The 20,562-nt window shown below is 39.7% G+C and overlaps 2 protein-coding genes across 6 annotated transcripts in view; one reads left to right on the top strand and one right to left on the bottom strand.

The window, feature by feature from the left end:
- LRRC31 (leucine rich repeat containing 31) overlaps nt 1-20,562 on the bottom strand; it is a 58,820-nt gene that overhangs the window by 13,898 nt on the left and 24,360 nt on the right. For 3 of the 5 annotated variants that reach the window (XM_055817522.1, XM_055817524.1, XM_055817525.1), the window contains exon 3: nt 268-525. In XM_055817522.1, coding sequence (XP_055673497.1) covers nt 268-525 — 258 coding nt within the window. Of the gene's footprint in view, nt 1-267; nt 1,080-2,145; nt 2,552-20,562 lie in introns of those variants that run through there. The other 2 variants (XM_005241394.3, XM_055817521.1) reach the window with 2 other exon arrangements.
- The window catches only part of SAMD7 (sterile alpha motif domain containing 7), a 29,493-nt gene continuing 20,283 nt past the window's right edge, over nt 11,353-20,562 (top strand). Inside the window, exons 1-3 of the mRNA XM_027792429.2 lie at nt 11,353-11,551; nt 14,734-14,797; nt 19,769-19,872. Coding sequence (XP_027648230.1) covers nt 19,770-19,872 — 103 coding nt within the window. The 5' untranslated portion in view covers nt 11,353-11,551; nt 14,734-14,797; nt 19,769. The remainder of the gene's footprint in view (nt 11,552-14,733; nt 14,798-19,768; nt 19,873-20,562) is intronic.

The following is a 20,562-nucleotide window of genomic DNA, read 5'->3' as shown; positions in this document are numbered from 1 at the left end:
GCGCTGACCTCTCACACTGGAGATCAAGGAAGAGGGGACCCAAAAGTTTTATCCCTCCTCAGCAACCTGGATCTTACTCCTTGCTTGGCACCTATCAAATTAGAGGGTACATACTTGATAATGTTCCAGTCAGAAGCAAATCCTGTCTAAAGGCTAAACTGTAGGCAGCAAAATACAGGATTTTGGCTAGCAAAAAAAGCAACTAATTTTCTATGAAATTAAAATATATACACATGCACATGTATTTCGCTACTGTACCAGCATTACCTTCTACAGAGAGATCTTGCTTCTCACTCTGATCACCAGCTTCAGAGTGGTTTATTTCTGGTTCTTTGATTTCCCTTCTGTCCTTGCCTTCAGATTTCCCAAAGTCAAAGCCCCTGAAGAATTTTCTAATAGCTGAAGGCTGCTCTTTTCTTTTTCCAGGAGACGACCCCTTCCCTTGGAACCGTTTTATAACAAAGTCAAATGGGGAACTCTCTGTGATGGCTTCCTCATGCTTATCTTGGCAGCTCTGCACGTCATCTTTCAGGAGATAAGCAGACATAGAAAGAATTAGTTTTAGTAACATCGAGAATTTCCTACCATTCCCTCCATGCTAATATCAGAAAACCACTGTTAAGTAGACCAGACTCTGAATTAATTTTTCCTCATTCAAAAGGAACTGTTAATGCTCAGTATTAGCACAGCAGTCAGTGGTCCTAGTTCTCAATGGTACAAGTACCACTCCCTGCTGCCTTGTTAATGCAGACTGTCCCTAAGGCCACCTCACCTGGCCACTGAGCACTGAAGCAGGCTAACCTGCTGCTTCCCCTGTCACTTAATCCCCAGGATTGGTTCACAGTCTTGTGGCCACATTAAAGAAGGAAGGCTGAGATATCCCCGTTCTGAGGGTCAAGTTTGACACCAAAGTGATTCTTCACAGCAAAGGCCAGTCAGGAAGGTGAGAAGAGGTGGTGTGCATCAGGGAGTACAAGGACATCCTTGCCTGAATAATGTCACATGCTCCCAAGCTCAGGGTGGAACATGCAAACAAAACTCCATTAACCTTAGAGCAAAGCTAAAGTAATAGTGCTAAAACCAGCCAGGTATCATAGCTATGAACACTGGGAGTGTGCCACTGCTGGAAGAAAACAAGCCCCCCCAGATAGCTTGTTTGGACCAGTTCAGTACTAGTGACCTCAGTTTCAGTGACTAATTCACAGGTAAAGTTTGACTCTACAATTTACACAGTCTTTCCTCATTTCTGTTTATGCTACACAAGCTATAGCATCATCTGGAGATTCTGAAGCTGCTTTGGTTTTCTCTAAACATTACTTTAATGCTCTTTCTTTAGTTTTAAGTCTAGCATTCACCTGCACACACATGCTATTACTGGAGCAGTCGTAAAAACTAAGCAGGCATTCATTGACTTTTGTTTTGTCAAGACTATGTAGAAAAGATATGTATAAGTCCTACTGTGTGCCATTGACCGTAGGGGGAATGACCCATGCTCAGACCTCAATCCTGCAACAGACCAGAGCTTGTGAATGGATTTGTGTACTCCCACAGGCTCCCCCCCGACTTCCCCCATACAGCCTCACACACAGAACTCATTCCACAATTTGCTGTCATCCATAGAGTGCATGACCTTGATCATCTTAATAATCGTCAGTTGTATAGAATGTCACTGGCATCAACTTCCCAGAAAAACAAAACACGTGAAGAAGTATCAGAAACCCTATGACTGGCACAGATAGTTTTCACATTATTATAGCAAAAGCTGGGTCGGGGAAAATGTCAATATAAAGTAAATGCAGTTTTTATATAAACATACCTTTATTGCATGTGTGTGTATACATAAATGCGGGTATACATACTGAGATATATATATATATATGTATGTAAATTTTCATATTGTATTGGAAGTTACCTGCCATAATACAAGTGTTCATGGGCAGAGCACTTACAAAAAGCTGGTGCATTGTTTAAAGTCCTGCTCTTAATAGCCTGTCACGGCAGTATTTCTTATAAGTACAAAAATTATACAAAACAATGCACATAGGCGTATATGCACATTTACTGAGCTGGAAAGCAATGCTGGTTACTCTGGCTGTGCTTTCGTGCTGTGGAGAGGTATTATTATAAAGAGGTAAAGAAACATACCTGTCTTTTCCATTGTTACACTTGAGGATCTCTTTCAGGTTTTACAGCGCTTTCAGGGCTTGCAGGAGAAGAAAGCCATAATATGCAAACAAAACCTCACTTTTTTCCCTAATAGGACTTTCCACATAGTTTTCTTTCAAGAGTTTCTGTCTTCATCAGTTTGATAGCAGCAGCTCTGCACAAGGGGTTTGTGGGCTCTTCCCTGATGCCTCTGTTCCCCTGCACTGTCTTCTGCTGTCAGCTCGCTGTCCCTGGCCTGTCTTTTTTTGGGGGAGTTTGGCAAGTCCATTTAAGTGCTCTGATCATACCACAGCTCAGACCCCTCACAAGGCAGAAATCAGGAAGTGGCAGCACAGCCTTCAGTACCGCACCTAACCACTGCATGGCTCTGAAACAGCTGTTGTTAAAAGAGGCTGAGTCACCTTATAGATCAGGTTACAGGACTACCTGAAGAAAAGCTCTTTGTTTTCCCACCCCTTTTGTCCATACTGGTCAGAGATACTGCTGGAGGCTGAGCAAAGCCATGCTGTCAGCAGGATGTTGCATAGTTCAGTAAGAAAAAGGAATGCAGAAGACTAGCGCGCTCCTGTTCATTTCAGGGCAAGGAGACATGAGAAGAGAGGTCATACTGCATCATCCCACACAACCTGCTTGTGGGCAACAGTATGACACATTACAACGCAATCATTTGATACATCGTGTGCATACATCAGACTTCACCACACTTTTTTTTGTCTGTCTGCCCTGGAATCTGATCTCCGTGATGGCAAATGTTACAATTTCTAATTTAAACATACTCATGGCTGGCTATGCTGAATCTCTTTCATTTTGATGATTATTTTTAATCTATGAGGTCTTCACTTTTGTAAGCTAAACCAAGCAAACTCTTCTTGTCTCCCCTGATGCAGCAAATTCCGTTTCCCTTATTACCTGCTCACCTTTGTCTGCACTGTTGCAGTATAATTTATGCTTCCTTAAATACAAGGGACGATCCACCGATATGTATACACTAAAGACATATGCAAACTGGAGTGCTTTTGGTGGGGAATGATAAAGCTGGTAAACAAAACTAATGACTGCTTTGAAAGTAGCTGAGCAGGCACCAGCCACAAGGACAGGCTTGACTCAGTGTGTCAGTGTACAAGTGATTCAGACAGGGTGGAATGAGGCACAGGGTGCTGCTATGACCAAATAGGATAAGATTAAGAGAAAAAAATATCAGGAAAATCCTCCTGCCCATGAGAAGTACCATGCTAGGAAACATTTACAGTAGAAAAAAAATGTGCAAAATCACTGTGATGAACCATCTTTCCCTGAAGAAATGCAGGACACATTCATATTCCCAAGCAGAAAGGATCTCCAAGTTGGTTTTAGGGGTTTTTGACACCAGCAGAGGCTGTTCTGTCCCTGTTTCTGAAAACAGCATCTCACTACAGACCTGCATCCACTGGGAAAGATCACCTCCCTGTGTGCTAATTCACCTCACAGTGTTCAGGAATCTCAGCTATGCAGACTACTGAAAATCCGAAGCATTTCTGATGGTAAGGACCTCATTGAATTCGACAGCTCTTTTCCACTTCTTGTGATTAACAGAGCAGCCAGGGATGAAACAAGACGCAAAGCAACCCATATTTGTGAATGTGCGCCAGGCTCTGCTGGCCCAAGACACTCGATGTGTCTCCACTCCATAAACTCCACTCCCTGGAACGGGAGAAACCCTTAAGCATGTTAAACACCAATTACAGTGGTTAGGCTGGACTAACGTGGATGCTCTGGCATCAGTATATTAGGTGATGTGTTGCCCATTCAGAAATTCTTTCACTGTTTTAAGCTGCTGAACGATAGTGAAAATACCTCATGGCACCAGACAGCATCCTGTAATCCGGTGAGAAGGGAAAGGTAGTTTTATAGTTTTGCAGTGACCTAGTTTCCTCTTCCTAGAAAGCAAATCTTTATCTTTTTTACAGTATCTATGAGGGAAGAGGGGACAGCAGGATTATCCCAAAACAAAGCAGCATAACTGGAGTGAGGTGGCTGCGCTGGGCTGAAACATTACTTTGCAACAGATCCAGGCTGTGCTGTGAATATGCAATATATCTTGACAGCCAGGCCAAGCCATGCCCCTGTTAGCAGATAGACTGGGCCTTGCTGTGTCGGTTGCTGTCTCCCCCAGGGCATCCTTCTGAACATGTGTCCTGCTCCTGCCTTGCAGACCTGTGCATCTGCTTCTGGCAGTACGTCATGGGCAGCACAGGACAGGCTTAGCTTTTGGAGTTTAAAAATAATAAACGCCTTCCCCTTTCTATCCAGTTAAATGGTTTGTGACCATCTGCCAAGTGCTCAGTGTCACACTTGTTTATATCTACTCTTCCCTCTGTGCAGACCTGGGGCAAGGTTAGGAACAGAACCAATTTTGGAACAACATAGTTAAAGGTGCATCCCACACAGCATTCCCCAGTGAGAGATTAATGTGGATTTTTGTACTTTGCCTCATTGTGACTCCTTAATCCGGCATATATTCCAAAGAAATAATGCCATTAGAGGATTAGTGCCACAAGTTCATTTGAAAAAAAGGATTTGCAAACACTGAAATCCTATATTCTATGTACTTAATCACTGAGTATCATTTTGGGGATTTCCTCTCCCTTTAGTGGTGTCTCTTTTGATGAAACCCAAGCAAAGTAGCAACTCTGTTTTGGAGGGCCCTTATTATCCATTAAAGGAAAACAAAACCCGAAGTACATGGTTAAAATAATACAGAATCTAAACACACTGGACTAAACCCATCCTTGCTGTCACACAATCATTGCAGCTATACCAGGGAGGCGCTTGGTCCAATATTTATATAGAATGCAATGATTTGGATATTTATCTGCTAGGAATATTTAACATTCCGAGTCCTGCAGCATGTAGGAACACACTGACCCTTGTTTGCTTCTAAGGCAGTTCCCTTCCCCTGCTTTGCTCACACCTAGTGAGGCCACTGTTCTCTCTGTGGGAAAAGGAGACTGAATCACTGCCATGTTATTCATTCTCTCTTTCCTTAGCATGCATCTCTGCTGCTGCGTTTCTCCTTTCTGTGTGATTGCCACTGCCTGCAGCAGCCTCCATGGGCTTCTCTTGCTTGGCTCAATTTGTTGCAGGCTGCCTAGGTGAAGCAGGCAGTTGCATGGGCCAAGAAATTGCTGGGGGTGGAAAAACACTTATTGCCCTGTGTCTGACATTGCCAGTGCCAGGTGACTTGCTCTTGGGCTGTGCTGACTCAGAATACATGTGCCAGGAGCTGCTGCTGAGTCAGGATAGGGGAAGAGTGGCCTGCTGCAGCACCAGGTTCCCTGCCCTCATCTTGCCCAGCCACGTACATCAAACCATACCCTCCACAGCTCTCCCCATCCTCTCTCTCATCCCTCCATCTTCTGACCCAGTTCTAAGCCCTTGTAAGTGAGGCAGCAAAATTCAGACGTGCTTACATAGCTGAGAAGCCTTCAGCTGGCACTGGTGGTGTGTTGCTAGTGCCACAACATCTGTATCTAATTTGATGTTGACTCTCTTTACATCCAGGCAATTCACAGAGCAGCTTTAGGTCTACACAAAATCCTTCAGAAGAGACTGCACACAAGATGGGCTGGAAAGACAGTTCCCCAAGGATGAATGAATAGATGCAGCTGCACTCACTATTGGGAAGTGCTCTGCAGAACCTAGGCTGGGAAGCATAGCTTAGGCTTCCAGGTAGAGTTCAACAGTGTGCTGCCACCTGGATAACCACTATTTTCCACACATTCTTATACTCTCAAAAATTATTGTGCCACATAGAAATATTTCCCTGGAGCAAATTAATTCCAGACTTCCCTACACTGAGATATATGCATGCCTGAGGATTCAATTTGGTCCAAAGTATTCAAGTATCCCCATCATTTCCCACAAAATAAATATTCCACCTTCTGATTTTAATAGCCCATCAGCCTACAGTAGTTCCTGAGGCAGCTGTTTAAAACACATTTGACTGCGTTATGAAAACTAAATCCAACTCCCTCAATTCTGTATTTATGTACAACCATAGATGGATCACAGAAGGGGTTTGAAGAGGCACTGAGAACATAGGGAAACAGCTAAAACCTTGCATTCAGAAACGCATATGCCTCCGAGTGACCTTATACAGTCCCCTAAACTCAGACTTTTCATGGGTGGAAAGTTTGAGGAACATTTTGACGTTTCACTGTACTTCTACTCTTTAAAATGTAACAAAAATTAACGTTATGAAACTGTGGTGCTAGCATGCAAAGGCAGGCTCTGCCCGAGCTGAAAGGGCTGCACACTTGGCAGGACGATCCAGCAAGTGCATGTGCTGAACGAACAGGTTGTGAACAGAGATGTATGGCTGCCCCTGATTTATAGTTATAAGAATTTCAGCCCTGCATATACCAGTACGAGCTGCTAGACATGAACTGTAGAATTCTAAAATGTATTCTTTTTTTAAAAGCCAAAATAATAGCAATGATAAGTAGATTTTCCCAGCTATTCTGTCATATGGAATAGGCATGTTGATTTCCATAAAAAGCATGACTAATAGATCCATCACTGCAAATGTGTATTTATTTCCACAATGCAGATATTTTTCACACTCTGATAATGACTTACACTTTCTTAAATGGAGCTACACAAATACGAACAATGTTTAATTCTCTATTACAACATATTAGTCTGATAGAGAAGATTTTCAGGCTGGAAAATTCTTTTTGGTTGAACTTATGCCAGAATTAATCCCTTTCCAGTTAATCATTTATGTGAATGGGTAACCTGCAGAGTTCATGCAAGGCCTGCAAACTATATTAATTACTAGAAACCTAATTAAAAATCAACAGAGTCCAAGGATCAGTGTTACTTCCATATGGTACCATCTGGTACAATGGGTCTGGATAGTTCAGCAAAACTCCCCATTGCCTTCTGTGGAACTTCAACCTGAATATGTGTTTCCAGAGAGCGCAACTTTATGGGGATGAGCTGGTTATAAAGCATTTTTAGGTTCATCCTAAATGACAGCATCTGAGTCCCTGTATTTCTAGCTGTTATTTCAAAAGTTAGTTAAAAAAAAAAAAAAAAAAACAAAAGAGCATTTACTCAACAGGTTTTTTTTAATGTGATAGCAGCGCAGTCATAATTTGCCTTTCCACATCCAAAAATACCTTAAATACATACACAGGCTAATGAAAAAATCGCCAAACAAGCAAATATGAAAACATGTCTGGCCTAAAATGGTTCAATTAAAGATAATAAGTGGTATATTGTCATTTGCTTTGTTAATTATTACTCCAATGTAAAAAGGCACATCCAGAGTGAAATTCTATAGATGACACCAACATGGCAGAGTGCGCCTTCCGTTACCTCTGGTGTGTGTGTGCATGGAAATGGTAATATAATTTTACTAACTGATTTGCTCTTTCAGCATGTGGCCAGTTTGACAGTTTTGACCAAAACATCTCAGTCTTGTTTGATACCGTTACCTGAACATTTAAAAATTCAACTTGTACAGTTTTAAATCCAGACCTTTCCAACCATTTTGATTCAGGGACACATAAACCCAGTCATCTTCCAACATACAATGCTTGGTCAATTTAATTTTCAAAGGAACTTCATGGTTAGCAGTATTTAGTCTCTCACAGTCACTCATTGGCTTTTAAATTGAGATCAGCCATGCTAAGTAAAATTTAGTAGCTTCAGCTTTGTCCCTATTTGGGTCCAGTTCTCTCTGATTAATTCTCAGATTTCTACTGGGAATGGGACAGCTGTGTAAACAACCTAGTCTCTCCAAACTTCTCTCAAGAGCTGTGGTAAATGTAATGCTTTCCCATTGAACAGCCACTTGTGTTGCAACCTGTTACCTTTCCAGTGAGTATTTGCTGACCTTGTCAGTACGTATTTAGTAAAGATGAACAAAGTTGGGCACTTCCCTCTTCAGCATGTCTTGCAACTCAGGCAGGAACTAGAGCACCTACCCTGCAACCAAGCAAAAGGCTGAGGATTGGGGGAAAAAAAAACCTCCTAAGGAGTAGTATAGCTTAAAGGACATTCTGCATACCCAGGACATCAGAAGATTACAGTGGCACTGACACACAGCTTTGCCCATTCCCTTCTCTGGTTACTTTTCAGTTTCTTGTGAGTAGACCCAAAGGCAAGATCCTGTGTGTTTCTAAGCCAGCTGTGTCACTGTATAGTCTGGTGGTTGTTTCTACGCCCAGAACTCTAGAATCCAGAACACCACTTCTTGTTCAAGCTCATTCTTGCAATTTCCAGTCTACCAGTGACAGACTTCCTAACCCATCCATCAGACCACCCTTTCCATACTTGTGCTTGTGGCACTCCTGATTTAGACCTTTTGGGGGAAACCTGGAATGAAGTGAGATTTAGCTAAAGAATTTGATTAGCCTGAACACAGATTTCATTTTGGAAAAAGATGGGGTGATCTGTGATAAGTCATTTACCAAGTTCTGTATCAGTCTGGTTCACTCCAGTATACAGAAATAAGTCTCCACTCAAGTGTATCTTGCTTCAGTGAACTTCATAAAATGACATTAGGATTATCACTCACAGATTCCTCACTTGTGACAGTGTTCAGAAACAGTGGATTAAAACCTGCTTAGACTCTAGTTTAGCAGGTTCTCTTCTACTTGTACAAATCCATTCCAGCATTACATTTTGGCAAACAACATAATTTTTGAACTTGCAATAAAATGGTCTAATACAATTTTTTGCCTTACATATCTGGAGATAAAATCCCATTACCTGAGCCATGTCTGTCATTGATTTTGTCAAAAGGGAACAAAGGAAGTTCTGACCCAAATCAGTGCTGACAAAAAGTCTAGTGACAACATTAACGCGATATCTACCTTAGTGCATGGAGCTGAATTCACAGTGATAACCCACTCTGGTACTACAAAAATTGTAAAAGATGTGATGTAGTTTACATTGCTTTTGAAATTAATTGAGAAAGAGTCTCCTCATTCTTAATTCAGCTTTAGAATAGTACATAAACTGCCAAAACCTGTTGTTTTTTTGGCAATGTTCTTCCAATTCCTTGTAGCCTATGATGAAATGATGCTCTCTTGAGGCATCCTATACTGGATGGATCAAATCCCAGTTTTGGGACTTCTTCACTGCTTGCCGTAGAGGTAACCCCAAGCTGTAAGTCTGGGTAAGAGCATACAGAAGGTGGTGTGGACTTAAGCTCCATCTTTCGCATTAACATTTATCTAGTGTCAGTAGCTCAGATTACAAACACCAGATACCGAGTGGGAGCTGTCAGGCTACAGTTATCCCCTTTGGACAGAGGAATCTGAGTGTCAGTGTTTCCCCACTCACACATTCCTCTCTGCAAACAGGATAAAGTGGGACTACACTGTCCTAAACCATCTCAGATAACAGTGATGCTAATTGACAGACTGAGGCCCATTTGATACACTCTACATTACTTTGTTCTGTTCATAACTCGTCTCCTACGTCACTCTTTCCCTCCATTGCCACTCTGCCATTTTTTGTATTGACTGCTGAGTGACACGCAGACCACTGCATGATTTGAAACACACCCCTGCCTGATGCCTGTGAAATCCAGTCAAGAAGTACTAGATCTTCTCTGGAGAGGAACCATTAAAGCATCTTTAGGAATTGTGGTTGTCACACGTCACTACAGCACAAAACAATCCTGCTTCTGTGCCAGAAACCAAAGGCTAAATACCAGGGGTCCTGAAAGTCGTGTGCTCTCTCTCCAAACTTCCCTCATTAGGTAAAACAGGAAAAAATAAATATATATCCTTATCATATTGCTGGGCTTGCTTCTACTTCAGGAAGTAATTTTTCCTGGTATTGAACTTTTTGTTGTTTTCCTGAAGTGTGATTCACATGGACTAAAACATCTGACAAAAAATGGATGCTGATGCAAGAATTTACTTCTAATTTATTTGGGCAACCCTGTATTTACAAAGCATTTGCTTCAGCCTCACTGAGACAATCTCGAAAAATCCCAGCAGAGTAATTTTTTTTCAAGACTGTATCTATTCATTACATTTCAAGTCACAGGTTTCTGTAGGCAGTTACAGACAAAGCAGACTGAACCCAAGCTGAAAACTACCTTTAAGTCTAGAATGCTCCTTCAATTCCTTGTCTGCCTACACATGCAACAATTTGGACAATGTCATAAAAATTATTCTTAGGTTATTTTAGCTGGTTTCTAATTATTTTTTAAAGGAAGTCCTACAATTATTTTTAAAGCCAAGTATTGAAATATATTTTTAAACAAGAATTCTAGGTGTGATTTTTTTTCTTTATAAAGAAGGCCCAGACAGCAAGAAATTAGCCATGATAGCATTTACAACAAAAATAGTCAGTCACTTGAAAAAAAATCCAAAATAATCTCACGTTAGATATTATATCTGTATTTTGTGTTACATTATTACAAAATAGTTTGTTTTCAGTAAGGAGAAGCAGAATTACACCCCTTTGATAATAATAACACTTCCATGAGAACGAGTCCATTTTCTCTAGGTTTAAGCACTGAGAGCATTTGAGCATTTGAGAGGATAAGGGGCAATTTTTTGTTCTTACAGCAAGTACTTGATTAATATTAGGCAGGTGAATAAGAGGTTAACAAACTTCAACCCTGCTGTCCATCAGCTGACATGGATATTAGAAGCACTCCCCGGCATTTTTAAGATCTGCCGTTTACTAGGCATTCACTCTGAGAGCTAACTCACTGGCAGTGAGAATTAAAGAGTAAATTGCCAGCTTGAGCAGTATAACCATCTGATCCCTGTGTTAGCCTCACAATATGCTTAACAGGATTTCCATCTTCTAGTTCCCCCCAATCCAATCGGATACACAATTCTGGGATAAGAGTGTTCTGGGGTAACAGTTTGCCAACAGTCAGATTTAAACCCTCTCCAAAAATCAGCATAAATAGGTAACACAGTGTGTGAGAGCTAGGCAACTTGTTAACCTTCTCTTATATTTCTTGTTGGAACAGGAAGATTTTAAGTGAATGCATCAAGCATCTTAAAAGCTAACAACAGCTTAGCAGGTTAAATGTGAAATAGGTTTATCAGATCAGTGTAGTGCTCTTCTTGTAATTATGTTTTCACAGCCTTGTTAGGGGATGGTATTGGAGAAGAGCTTGTGATGTCAGAGTGGGTAGGGCTTAGAAGCAGGGATGAGGGGTAATCAAGATAAATTCAAATTGTATTTAAAGTAAAGTCAGCGTTAGTTAAGGCAGTTTTTGACATGTTAATCTTGATGTGTTTTAAAAGCTGCCAATCACATTACTGCGGCAGCTTGGAAGGAAGACTTACAGTGAAGACACATACTCCTGGATGTTCACGGTGTCTTCATTTTGCCCAAAACTAAGGTCTTCACAATAGATGTAAGTATACATAAAATAAAGCATGCTAGTTTTTTACACAAATGGTGGTGCAACACCTGCTAAGCAATACCAAGAGGTGTATGACTTTTCAGATTTTGATACGAAAGTCTTATCTCACAATAGAAACAGTGCAGATCAATGCAGACTTCTTCATGGTGTTTTTCTTTAAAAGCAGCACTGGACTGCAGAGAGTAAAGTTAGGAAGTTCTGATTTCTCAGCAAACTGCTATATGTACTCTTCTGGGTAAATAATCCTGCTTACTGTATTTTTTTTATGACAAACTTGATAATTTTAGAAACATTTAAAGATCTATTTCACAAATGGAGGATTTTACTTTAGGAAGGCTTGTAATTGTGTATTCAGCGTTTTTCTGGAAAACTTTGGATACAGATTGAGTTGCTTAATATATATGCACAAGTGTCCCATTGTCTTGTCTAACTAACAAAATACTTATAAGATTTCACTGGTTGTTAATAATATAGCTTAATCTTTGTGTTTACCTTTTTAAAGTACAACAGAAAAACCTCAATATTTTATGGATACTTCCTGGAACACTGCATTTTCTAAACCAGCGTGCAATCAGAATTAAGGCTATCATCACACATATATTTGGCTGGTTTAGTCTGATGTACCTACATAAGTTTTACCTAATTAAAATTTTGCTGGTGTGCATAGTCATTGCAACAAACCCTGGTGCTAGCACTGTTGTGGAACACCAATGTATGCACTGTGATGTATTTTGTAAAATTAACATCATAATGTGTTGAGGGTTCCTTATGTCTTGTTATTATCTGAATATTAAGTGTAAACTGAGAAAAGCTTGGGCACTGTTTTATTGCCTTTCGAGCTAAAATGGCAAGATCCTCGGCTACAGAGTATGTGAATTTCCATTATCTCCCCAGTGCCCCAGAGATGTGGAAAGAGCGAGACAGAGGGGAAATCCTAACTTAAGTATTTTACCATGATCTGATCCTTCAAACTGGGGCTGAATATGTTCAGTCTGTTCAAATTACTGATTTCTGAGTCTGTTTACAGGATTGGGTTTGTAATTCCACAGGTTAATCTCACAAGGGGAAAAGGTTTGTATTAGAACTTGTGACTTCATATGAGTTTGGAAAATAACAGTGGTTTTAGTATCTGATATCTGTGATTTAGATATATATTTAACATACCTGTAAATGTTTTTTAAGATGAGTGTGTGCTGTCTTTGGCTATGTAATAAAGCAAGCTAACCTGAAACAATTAATGATAAAACCCCACACCATCCCATTTTACCTTAGTGGTATAAGAGAGATCAAATACAGTTTTCTGTTTTATCGGAGGATTTGGGGAAGTCTGAGGGATACTGCTGCAATATTTAATATCCTAACTGAAGCAGGGAGGTACTGAGGATTCAGTACAAGTTTTCTAGATTCAAACTCTTAGTTAGCCAGTGAAGTTTCTGGCTGACTTCACTGGCTAACTAAGTGAGCTTTAACTAAGTAAGAGTTGTTAAATATAGATAGCTTTAAATAGCCTTCCTAAAACATGTTCCTCTTTCCACTACCTGGTTTCTTTTGGAACTGGGAGTGTTGTCATTTGCACTAGTATTTCATCTTAAAGAGACACAAATGCCATGAAAATTCAACTGCATTTCATTTGGAAATACCAGCATCGCTTTCCGATCATCAGAAAGCTTTCCATCCCAAGACTTCTATTTCCAGTATTTTAAAAAAAAAAAAAAAAAAAAAAGGATTTTTAAGTACTTAAAAAGTAAGAAAATAATTTAGTTTCCCTTTAACTGATCCCACTTATGCCACACTTTGCAATTTTCAGGCTTCTAAAAGTATCAGACAAGAAGATAATGTTTCAAATGTCATCCCTAATTATGAAATAAATCCACAAGGAAAAAAAATTACATGATGCTTCTATCTCTGTGTATATAACCAATGTAATAGAGAACCCACCCCTTGTAAACCACTTCTCCATGTACCAGTTTGTCAGGATACAGGGTGGGTGTACAATGTTATGCACATCTGTGCATGCACATGCTTTCTCTGCTACAACTACTATTTTTGTTAGTCCTTGCTTAGTTATTCGACTTAAGTTTTTAAAAGGCATAGTTAAAGCACTCACTGTGGTCACAGCTGGAGCCTTTGGGTGCTGCCACAAATAACAAATGAATAACATTAGCACTACTGTTCTGCAGAAACCAGCCCTGTGGCTACAGCACTGAGCTGAGAGGATGAAGAACTAAGCACAATTCCCACCTCAGCTGCTTACTGCCCTGTATCTATACACTTCCAATGCCATGTTGCATGGCAGGTCTGCTTCTTTTTCCTTCACCATCTGTAGGCTTTGAGGGCTCTTGCCGTGTGTTTGTGCTCAGCATAATGCATCTCCACCTTTGGTTTTAGTCAATGCATCAGGCTGACTGTTGTCTTAGTGACACACAGGAATAAGTTTCCCCTTGCGCCCAGACATTCCAGTGAGGAAAAAGATGAACTTCCATTATGAACCTAACTGGGTTCCTGAAAGACTGAGTTTGCCAATACTAAGTCTTCATTTCTTCCTGAAACCAGTGTTTACAAAAAAAACTTGCTGCTTGCAGTCTTGCAAGAGCGGTAAAACATTCATGTCTTCATTTCAGTGTAAAGGCATGCAATGCAAACTCTACTAGTGGACATACAGTATAAATAGTTATTTTCCTTTCTTTAGGGAATGTATTGTTCTCAATCCAGTTTTAGGATTATGCTCTAATCTCAGTCTCTGAGCAGTCTGTGCCCACGTATCTGGGATTAGAATTTAGCCCTACAGCCTCTCCAATGGTACCTTAGCCCAATTAAGATGTATTTCATGCTCCTGTATGACATAATGTTGGTATAATTGCTTTCTTGCTTTCCAAAAGTCATTTATTTTGCTGACTGTGGGTTCTTGAATAAGTACAATCTCTAGCTTTATGACTCTTAGCACAGGTTTAGGGCACAAACCCTGGATACTACAATATTATTAATATTCTAATGTTGTTAACTGGAATGTCTATCTATTTTTTAAAACACCACCTGATTTCTCAAGTGATCAGGAGAGCTTTTTCTGAGAAGGGAGCTAATGGAAATGAGACAATGTATGAGTTTATTCATGTATTTCACTCATAAGCATGTATACATATTTATATTATGCTTAACTGATTTCTCTGACACAGATTTACCTGAGGATTTTAAACAATACTCAGCTTCTTCCAAACAGTCTGTGGAGCCACGGCAAAGGTATACTAAATGTTGCTTTTAAAAAAAATGCTAATTCCATGTGTTTTATGTGAATAAAAATAGTATTAGCTATTGAAATCTTAATGCATTTAACTAAAAAAACCCCCAATGTCTTCCAACAAGTCTATATTATACATAACTTAGTATACTACACTGTATTTTGCCAGTGCAATTAATAGACACATAGACTGCTGCAGACATTTTGAAATTGCATATAGCATGATTAGATCTGCAAATGCTTCTGGTTCATGAAGTTAGTGTCTTGCCACTTCTCATCTAATAAATTGAGACAGAATTAGTACTGGGTGAGTGGTTCTGCCTGCTGCCAAGAAGGGTTTGCTAAGGGTAAGACTCTAAAGGTAGAGATTAACTTGTCTTCATCCCTGTAATGTGCTGTACAGCCAGGATTTGTGCAATAGGATCAGAGAAGAGCCAGATATGAAGGTAACGCTGGACAGCTGGTGTGTATGAATTCATATGAACCTTGCTGCAAGAGTTTGAGCTACTCTCAAATCCCAGTTAATATATCCATCAGAAGTATACTTTCCCTGTTCCCTTGGAGATATATTTTTTGCTGATGATGGTTTCCAATATGCTAGTTATGAAAATAGTATGAACCTCGAGTACCGTAAATTTGACCTGGAAGTCAGAACCCCAGCTAAGTAATCAAAAAAGTTATTTTTCCAAATGGAATAACGTAGATCAGTCAAGTTCAGTATCTCCTCCTGACACAGTTGCATACAAGACTTTATATTAGGTTAAGCAGCTATCTATTTATCCTACCTGATCAATTGGAAACCTCCCTGAACAAGAAATTCAGGGAAATAAGTTATTTAATGCAGGTAACACACACATATAAAATGTGTCCTTTAAGGTAAATTTAAACCAGACTGATGTTCTGCCATTCAACTTGGGAAAGTAGATTAGAATTCTGGTGGAAATAACATCTCAACATTTTTACTACAGATACCAGAGTTGGTTTTATGTATCTGAGAAGAAATCAAAGATAAGCTAGATAGGATTGACTGGCACACCAATAAAAAAAAAAAAAAAAAAAAAAACAACCCAAAACCAAAACCAAACCAGAATGACTTCATGAAGCAACTCCAGCAAAAACTTCATTAAGAAATCAAACCTTCCTTTTGGCTCATGATGATTCAAAAACCAGGTCGGCAGAAACAGTAAGCTACAGTTTTAGTGAAAGAAGATACCAATGAACTTTCAAGTCATGTTATTCCATGATTTTTTCAATACTATATCTTTTCCATCTCAAGCCAACAGACCACTTAATCTACCTTTGCAGAGATAAGCTGCTTACGTGATGCACATTGCCTGAAGTAATAAATGTTGCCTGAAGTGATGCTCTATGCATCTTAGTCATCTAATAGATAACAATCTATCAAACACAGATCAACTCCACTTTGGGTGCTGTGTATTTGGTACCCTGCACTGAGTGAAAATGCATTAAAAGTAAACATCACTTTTTAAAATAAGGATTTTAAGTTCTTAAACAGTTTCTGCTTCAGCTCTGAAAGGAGGCAGTGTGAGAGACTACCTGTCAACTGACAGTTTAACATACTTCACATCCAACATAAAATCCAGTTTTGTTTTGGGAACTGCACAAACTATACAGAGAATACCACAGTAATACTGAAGCTACTGGTTTATAAGCACACTTACTGCCATTTGATTGTTGATATATACCATGCCTGTTCTGACAGAAATCTAGCAACCCTATGGTGTGGTGGTAGATTTGGGTCAGAATAGATGGGTCCCTTCCCGCTAGGTTTTCCGTGATTCTACACTTTAAGGTTGTATCTATAATTTTAGTCACAGGTATGATTTTAGTGGAGAGTATAGAAGTTCTAGGTAGGCCTGATAAAGAAAAGTCTTACTTGAACATCTTTTCCCCCACACAGGGACAGCTTCCCCAGAATGAAGTGCATTCACAACTGTGATTAAAACATGGAATTGAAGAATTATGGCAGTTCCTAAAAAGCAGAAGTGGTACAGCTTGTCAGTCATCTGACAGACAAACCTTTGTTAGTATTAATAGTAGCTTTTACATATTTTTTTAAAAAATTACTATAATAAAATGTTTAAAATCTCCCATTTTTTCCATTATGTGTATCTGCACCTCTGCTGGTTGCTTTGCAGCTTTATATTCTCTAGTGAGGTGCACCAGAGGCCAGGCTGTAAGGAGGTTAGCACAGTTTAACTTTGCAGCTTGGTTTTCTAGAGTATTTAATACACAGTCACTCATCTGTGATGGAAAACCACCTAAATGGCTCACTGGATCAATACAATATGGCAAATACCATCATCCCAGTTGCCATCTATTTTTTGAGCTGCTGTAAAGTTTAGTTCAGCACTAAATCGCTTTAGTACTGAGCTTTAAAATGCTTTAGCAGCTCAGAAGCACTTTGGCAGCTCAAATGCTCTTCTTGAAGCACCCAGCATCCTAAATCGCTTTAAGTCTGAAGTATCCTAAAAAACCACAAATGGAAACATGTCCAGCAGCACATGTTCAGATACATATGTCAAGAACAAAGGACATAGTGCTGCTCTTGGATTTGACGGGCTTGCCTGCTTCCAGGAAGACCTGGATCTTGGCCAACCCAGAGCATAGCATTTACAAGTGTAAAGAACTTTTTATTTTGAGGAAACACCAGTGGCACGGTCCACGTATAACTCCTACTCTCAGTTTGCATGGCTGAAATGACTAAAAAACTCATTTTGAGGCTGAGACCAAGTACCTCCACCATACCAAGGAAATGGCAAATTCCTAAAGCATGTGAAGTAGATAGATAGCTTTCCCTTAAAAATTTTTATAACTTGTCGATAGGTCAAAGGCAATACAAGGAGTTATAATGAATTATAAATGGGTTTGGTAACAAAATACAGGATTTAGCTGCTGTCAGATTTTGGATAATGAACAGTTTTTAAAATTTAAGTTTATGTTTTGGAGAAGGACTGGTTGTGAAAAAGGGAATTTTGGTTGTTTCTGCTTGCTATTCCTAAGGAATTTCTGTATCCTAGGTAACTGGTTTAAATGGAAACAAACCACTTGGCAACTGGATCCATCTTGTACTCAACAATGCCAACATCCCAAGCTGTGTCTGATCTCACTGAGACTTGTACACCACCACTGCCTTTACAGTGCTCTCATACACACAATTAGTCCCATAGCTGGATTTTGTGCCAATACTGTTAATCACAGGCATTGACTTTTAAGGCTAGAAGCAGGGGCAACATACTATAAAAATAAAGATATATTTCAGCCTGCAAAGTAAGTTTGGCATAAATGTGAAAATACACGAGAAAGACCTGAGCAAAAGGTAGGCAGAGTTCTCAGGGAACAGTGGCATTTTAATGTAATATTATCATCACAACATGCTAAAGGCAAATTGACAAGTAAGCCATAAAATGGCCAGAACCACCTAAAGCCCTGGATGGTTCTGGACATCTGTGCTTCAGAGGCCACATCTTCATGGAGTGACTAATAACATGAATTCAGCAATCATCAGCACACAGCTGAAATGCAAGGCAGCTGCTGTCAGGGAATTAGTCAGCAATGACTTCCTTGCCATGGGATTCACATCCCAAACTAGACCCAGCAGACAGGACCCTTAGCAGCACAATCAGTCAGTCCTGTGTTTCTTAGATCTTGTTTCTCAACGATTCCTGTTTGCAGAGTTTCATGGAAAGATTCAGAAAGGCATGATTCACTTGAGCTCTCTCTGGCTTTGGTAGATTCTCTATGTGTCTCTCCTCATGTTTCTAAAGTGTCCCTCACTGCTATCTATACCAAATGCCAACAGAACTCATGAAGCTGTAACTCTCTACCTAAAGGATGAAAACACTTAAGCATCAAGTCTTCCTTCTTTCAGGAGACAAAGAATCCATTTCATCAGAGCTAATGGAGAAGAAAATTCAACTCCTTAATTTCAACTTACTCAAAAAAATCCCCAACCCATCGTTTGCTGTGCAAATCTAGTTTGAAACAAATGTACAAATGCCCATGCTGCCTAGCCTACTCCCTCTGCCAACCCCTCAACTTAAAGCATCCCACACAGGATAGCTTTTTAACATCCAGGCTATGAGTTACAGGCCTTATTTGCTTTATGACCCATCTGCACAAAAAAATCCTGCTGTAGATCATCCCCCCGAAATCCTGAGCAGGACACACTGTGGTTATTTATCCGCCAGTATCAGGATCATTTGTCATCTAGTCACCTTCCTCCTTGGACAGAGTTAGAAATTCTCACGCAATCCACCTCAGTGACAGTACAGCTATTCAGCGACGCTTTGTAATCTACTAGTTTTTAGTCTAGATTTTTACTCCTCTGGCTTTATTTACCTGTACCTATATGGATAATCTGAGCCTCAGTGCTTTGATCACTGTTTTTGAACTACAAAGCATGTTCTTTAATTTTTTTTTTTTTTTTTTTTTTTTACTTCATTTGCCAGTCTTAAGGGGCTGATATCATTTGGAACAGCTCATTTCTTTCATTTCTTCCCATCTGTTTCAATTAGTTTACAGTAGACAGGGCTTCAAACTACTACAATTCCCTAAATTAAACCAAAGATACCTGCCTTCCTAAGTATGAGCACATGTCACTGTTCTCAGGGCTGCAGGCAAAAGCCTTTGGCTTATTTATGTCCTTTTGAGCAACTGGTATTTTCCAACTGACTTTCCTTGCACAGGAAGGCCCAAGGACATTGAACACCTCAAGTACAAACAAGGGCAACATTCAGATGATCTTGAAAACTGTAAGTTTCTACATGGAAACCAATACAATCCTCAAACACTGAAAGGTACAGCTGTGACTGGCAGAACAACTACCATTTATCTGAGAAATAGCTTCAACCACCTGCTCCGTTTCTTACATTGTAGAATATCTTATTCTTTTCTTTGGGCCTGCTGGTTCAGTTCTTTACAATATAAAAGTGGTTGCTGTCTCCTTGCAGCATGACTCCACGAGATCACATGAGAAAAATGTCTATCCTGGGGGAACAAGGAACACTAGAAGAAAAGCACCTGTACAGATTAGCAAGTGGCATGGCAGCAGGAGGTAAGCAGGAAGAAATCTAACTGCACATTTGTTTATAGGATTGCTAATACTTGTGCAACGTACAGGAAACAGCCAGTAACAGGTTTAGGGTCTTCAAAAAGTATTTCAAATTCACCTTAGGAGTAACTGGAGAAACATTTTTCTTTATGTAATTAAAAGTTAACACGGGGGATTCTTGGCATTCAGAATTTGATCAAGAGATGCTAAGCACCTGGAAGAAGAGTCAAGGTCATAGAGGAACTCTGCAACAAAACCCATAGCTGGTTGTTGTGATGTTCTGGCTTACCACTGCAGGCTCTCCCTTCTAGAGCTGCTGTCTCATGACAAGGCAGGTTCCAGCTAATAAGATTTTTCTAAAAATTAATCTGCATTAGAAATGAAAACGTTCTGAAGCAGAGAACTTACCATTCAGGGCTGTTCTCTTCTGTCTCATAGTGTTATATGGATTACTGTAAATTGTCCTTTTGTATACTTGACTGTGCACATCCTGTTTATTTTTACTGCAGTTTGATTGTATACATCTGTATTTTTTAGACAAAGTTGTTAAGGTGGCAGTGGAAACTTTTTTAATTGCTGTTATTACAAAAAAGTGTGATTTGCTAACTCATACTAAAATGCTGGCATTTGAGGAAAAAAACCACCCTATTTTATCTGGTGAAGTTACACTGCAGACAGAATTAATTCTAATTT

The sequence above is a fragment of the Falco peregrinus genome, chromosome 12 (assembly GCF_023634155.1).
Source record: "Falco peregrinus isolate bFalPer1 chromosome 12, bFalPer1.pri, whole genome shotgun sequence".
Lineage (NCBI taxonomy): Eukaryota > Metazoa > Chordata > Aves > Falconiformes > Falconidae > Falco > Falco peregrinus.
Note: the sequence above shows the minus strand (reverse complement) of the source record. Positions and strands in the feature narration are given on the sequence as shown.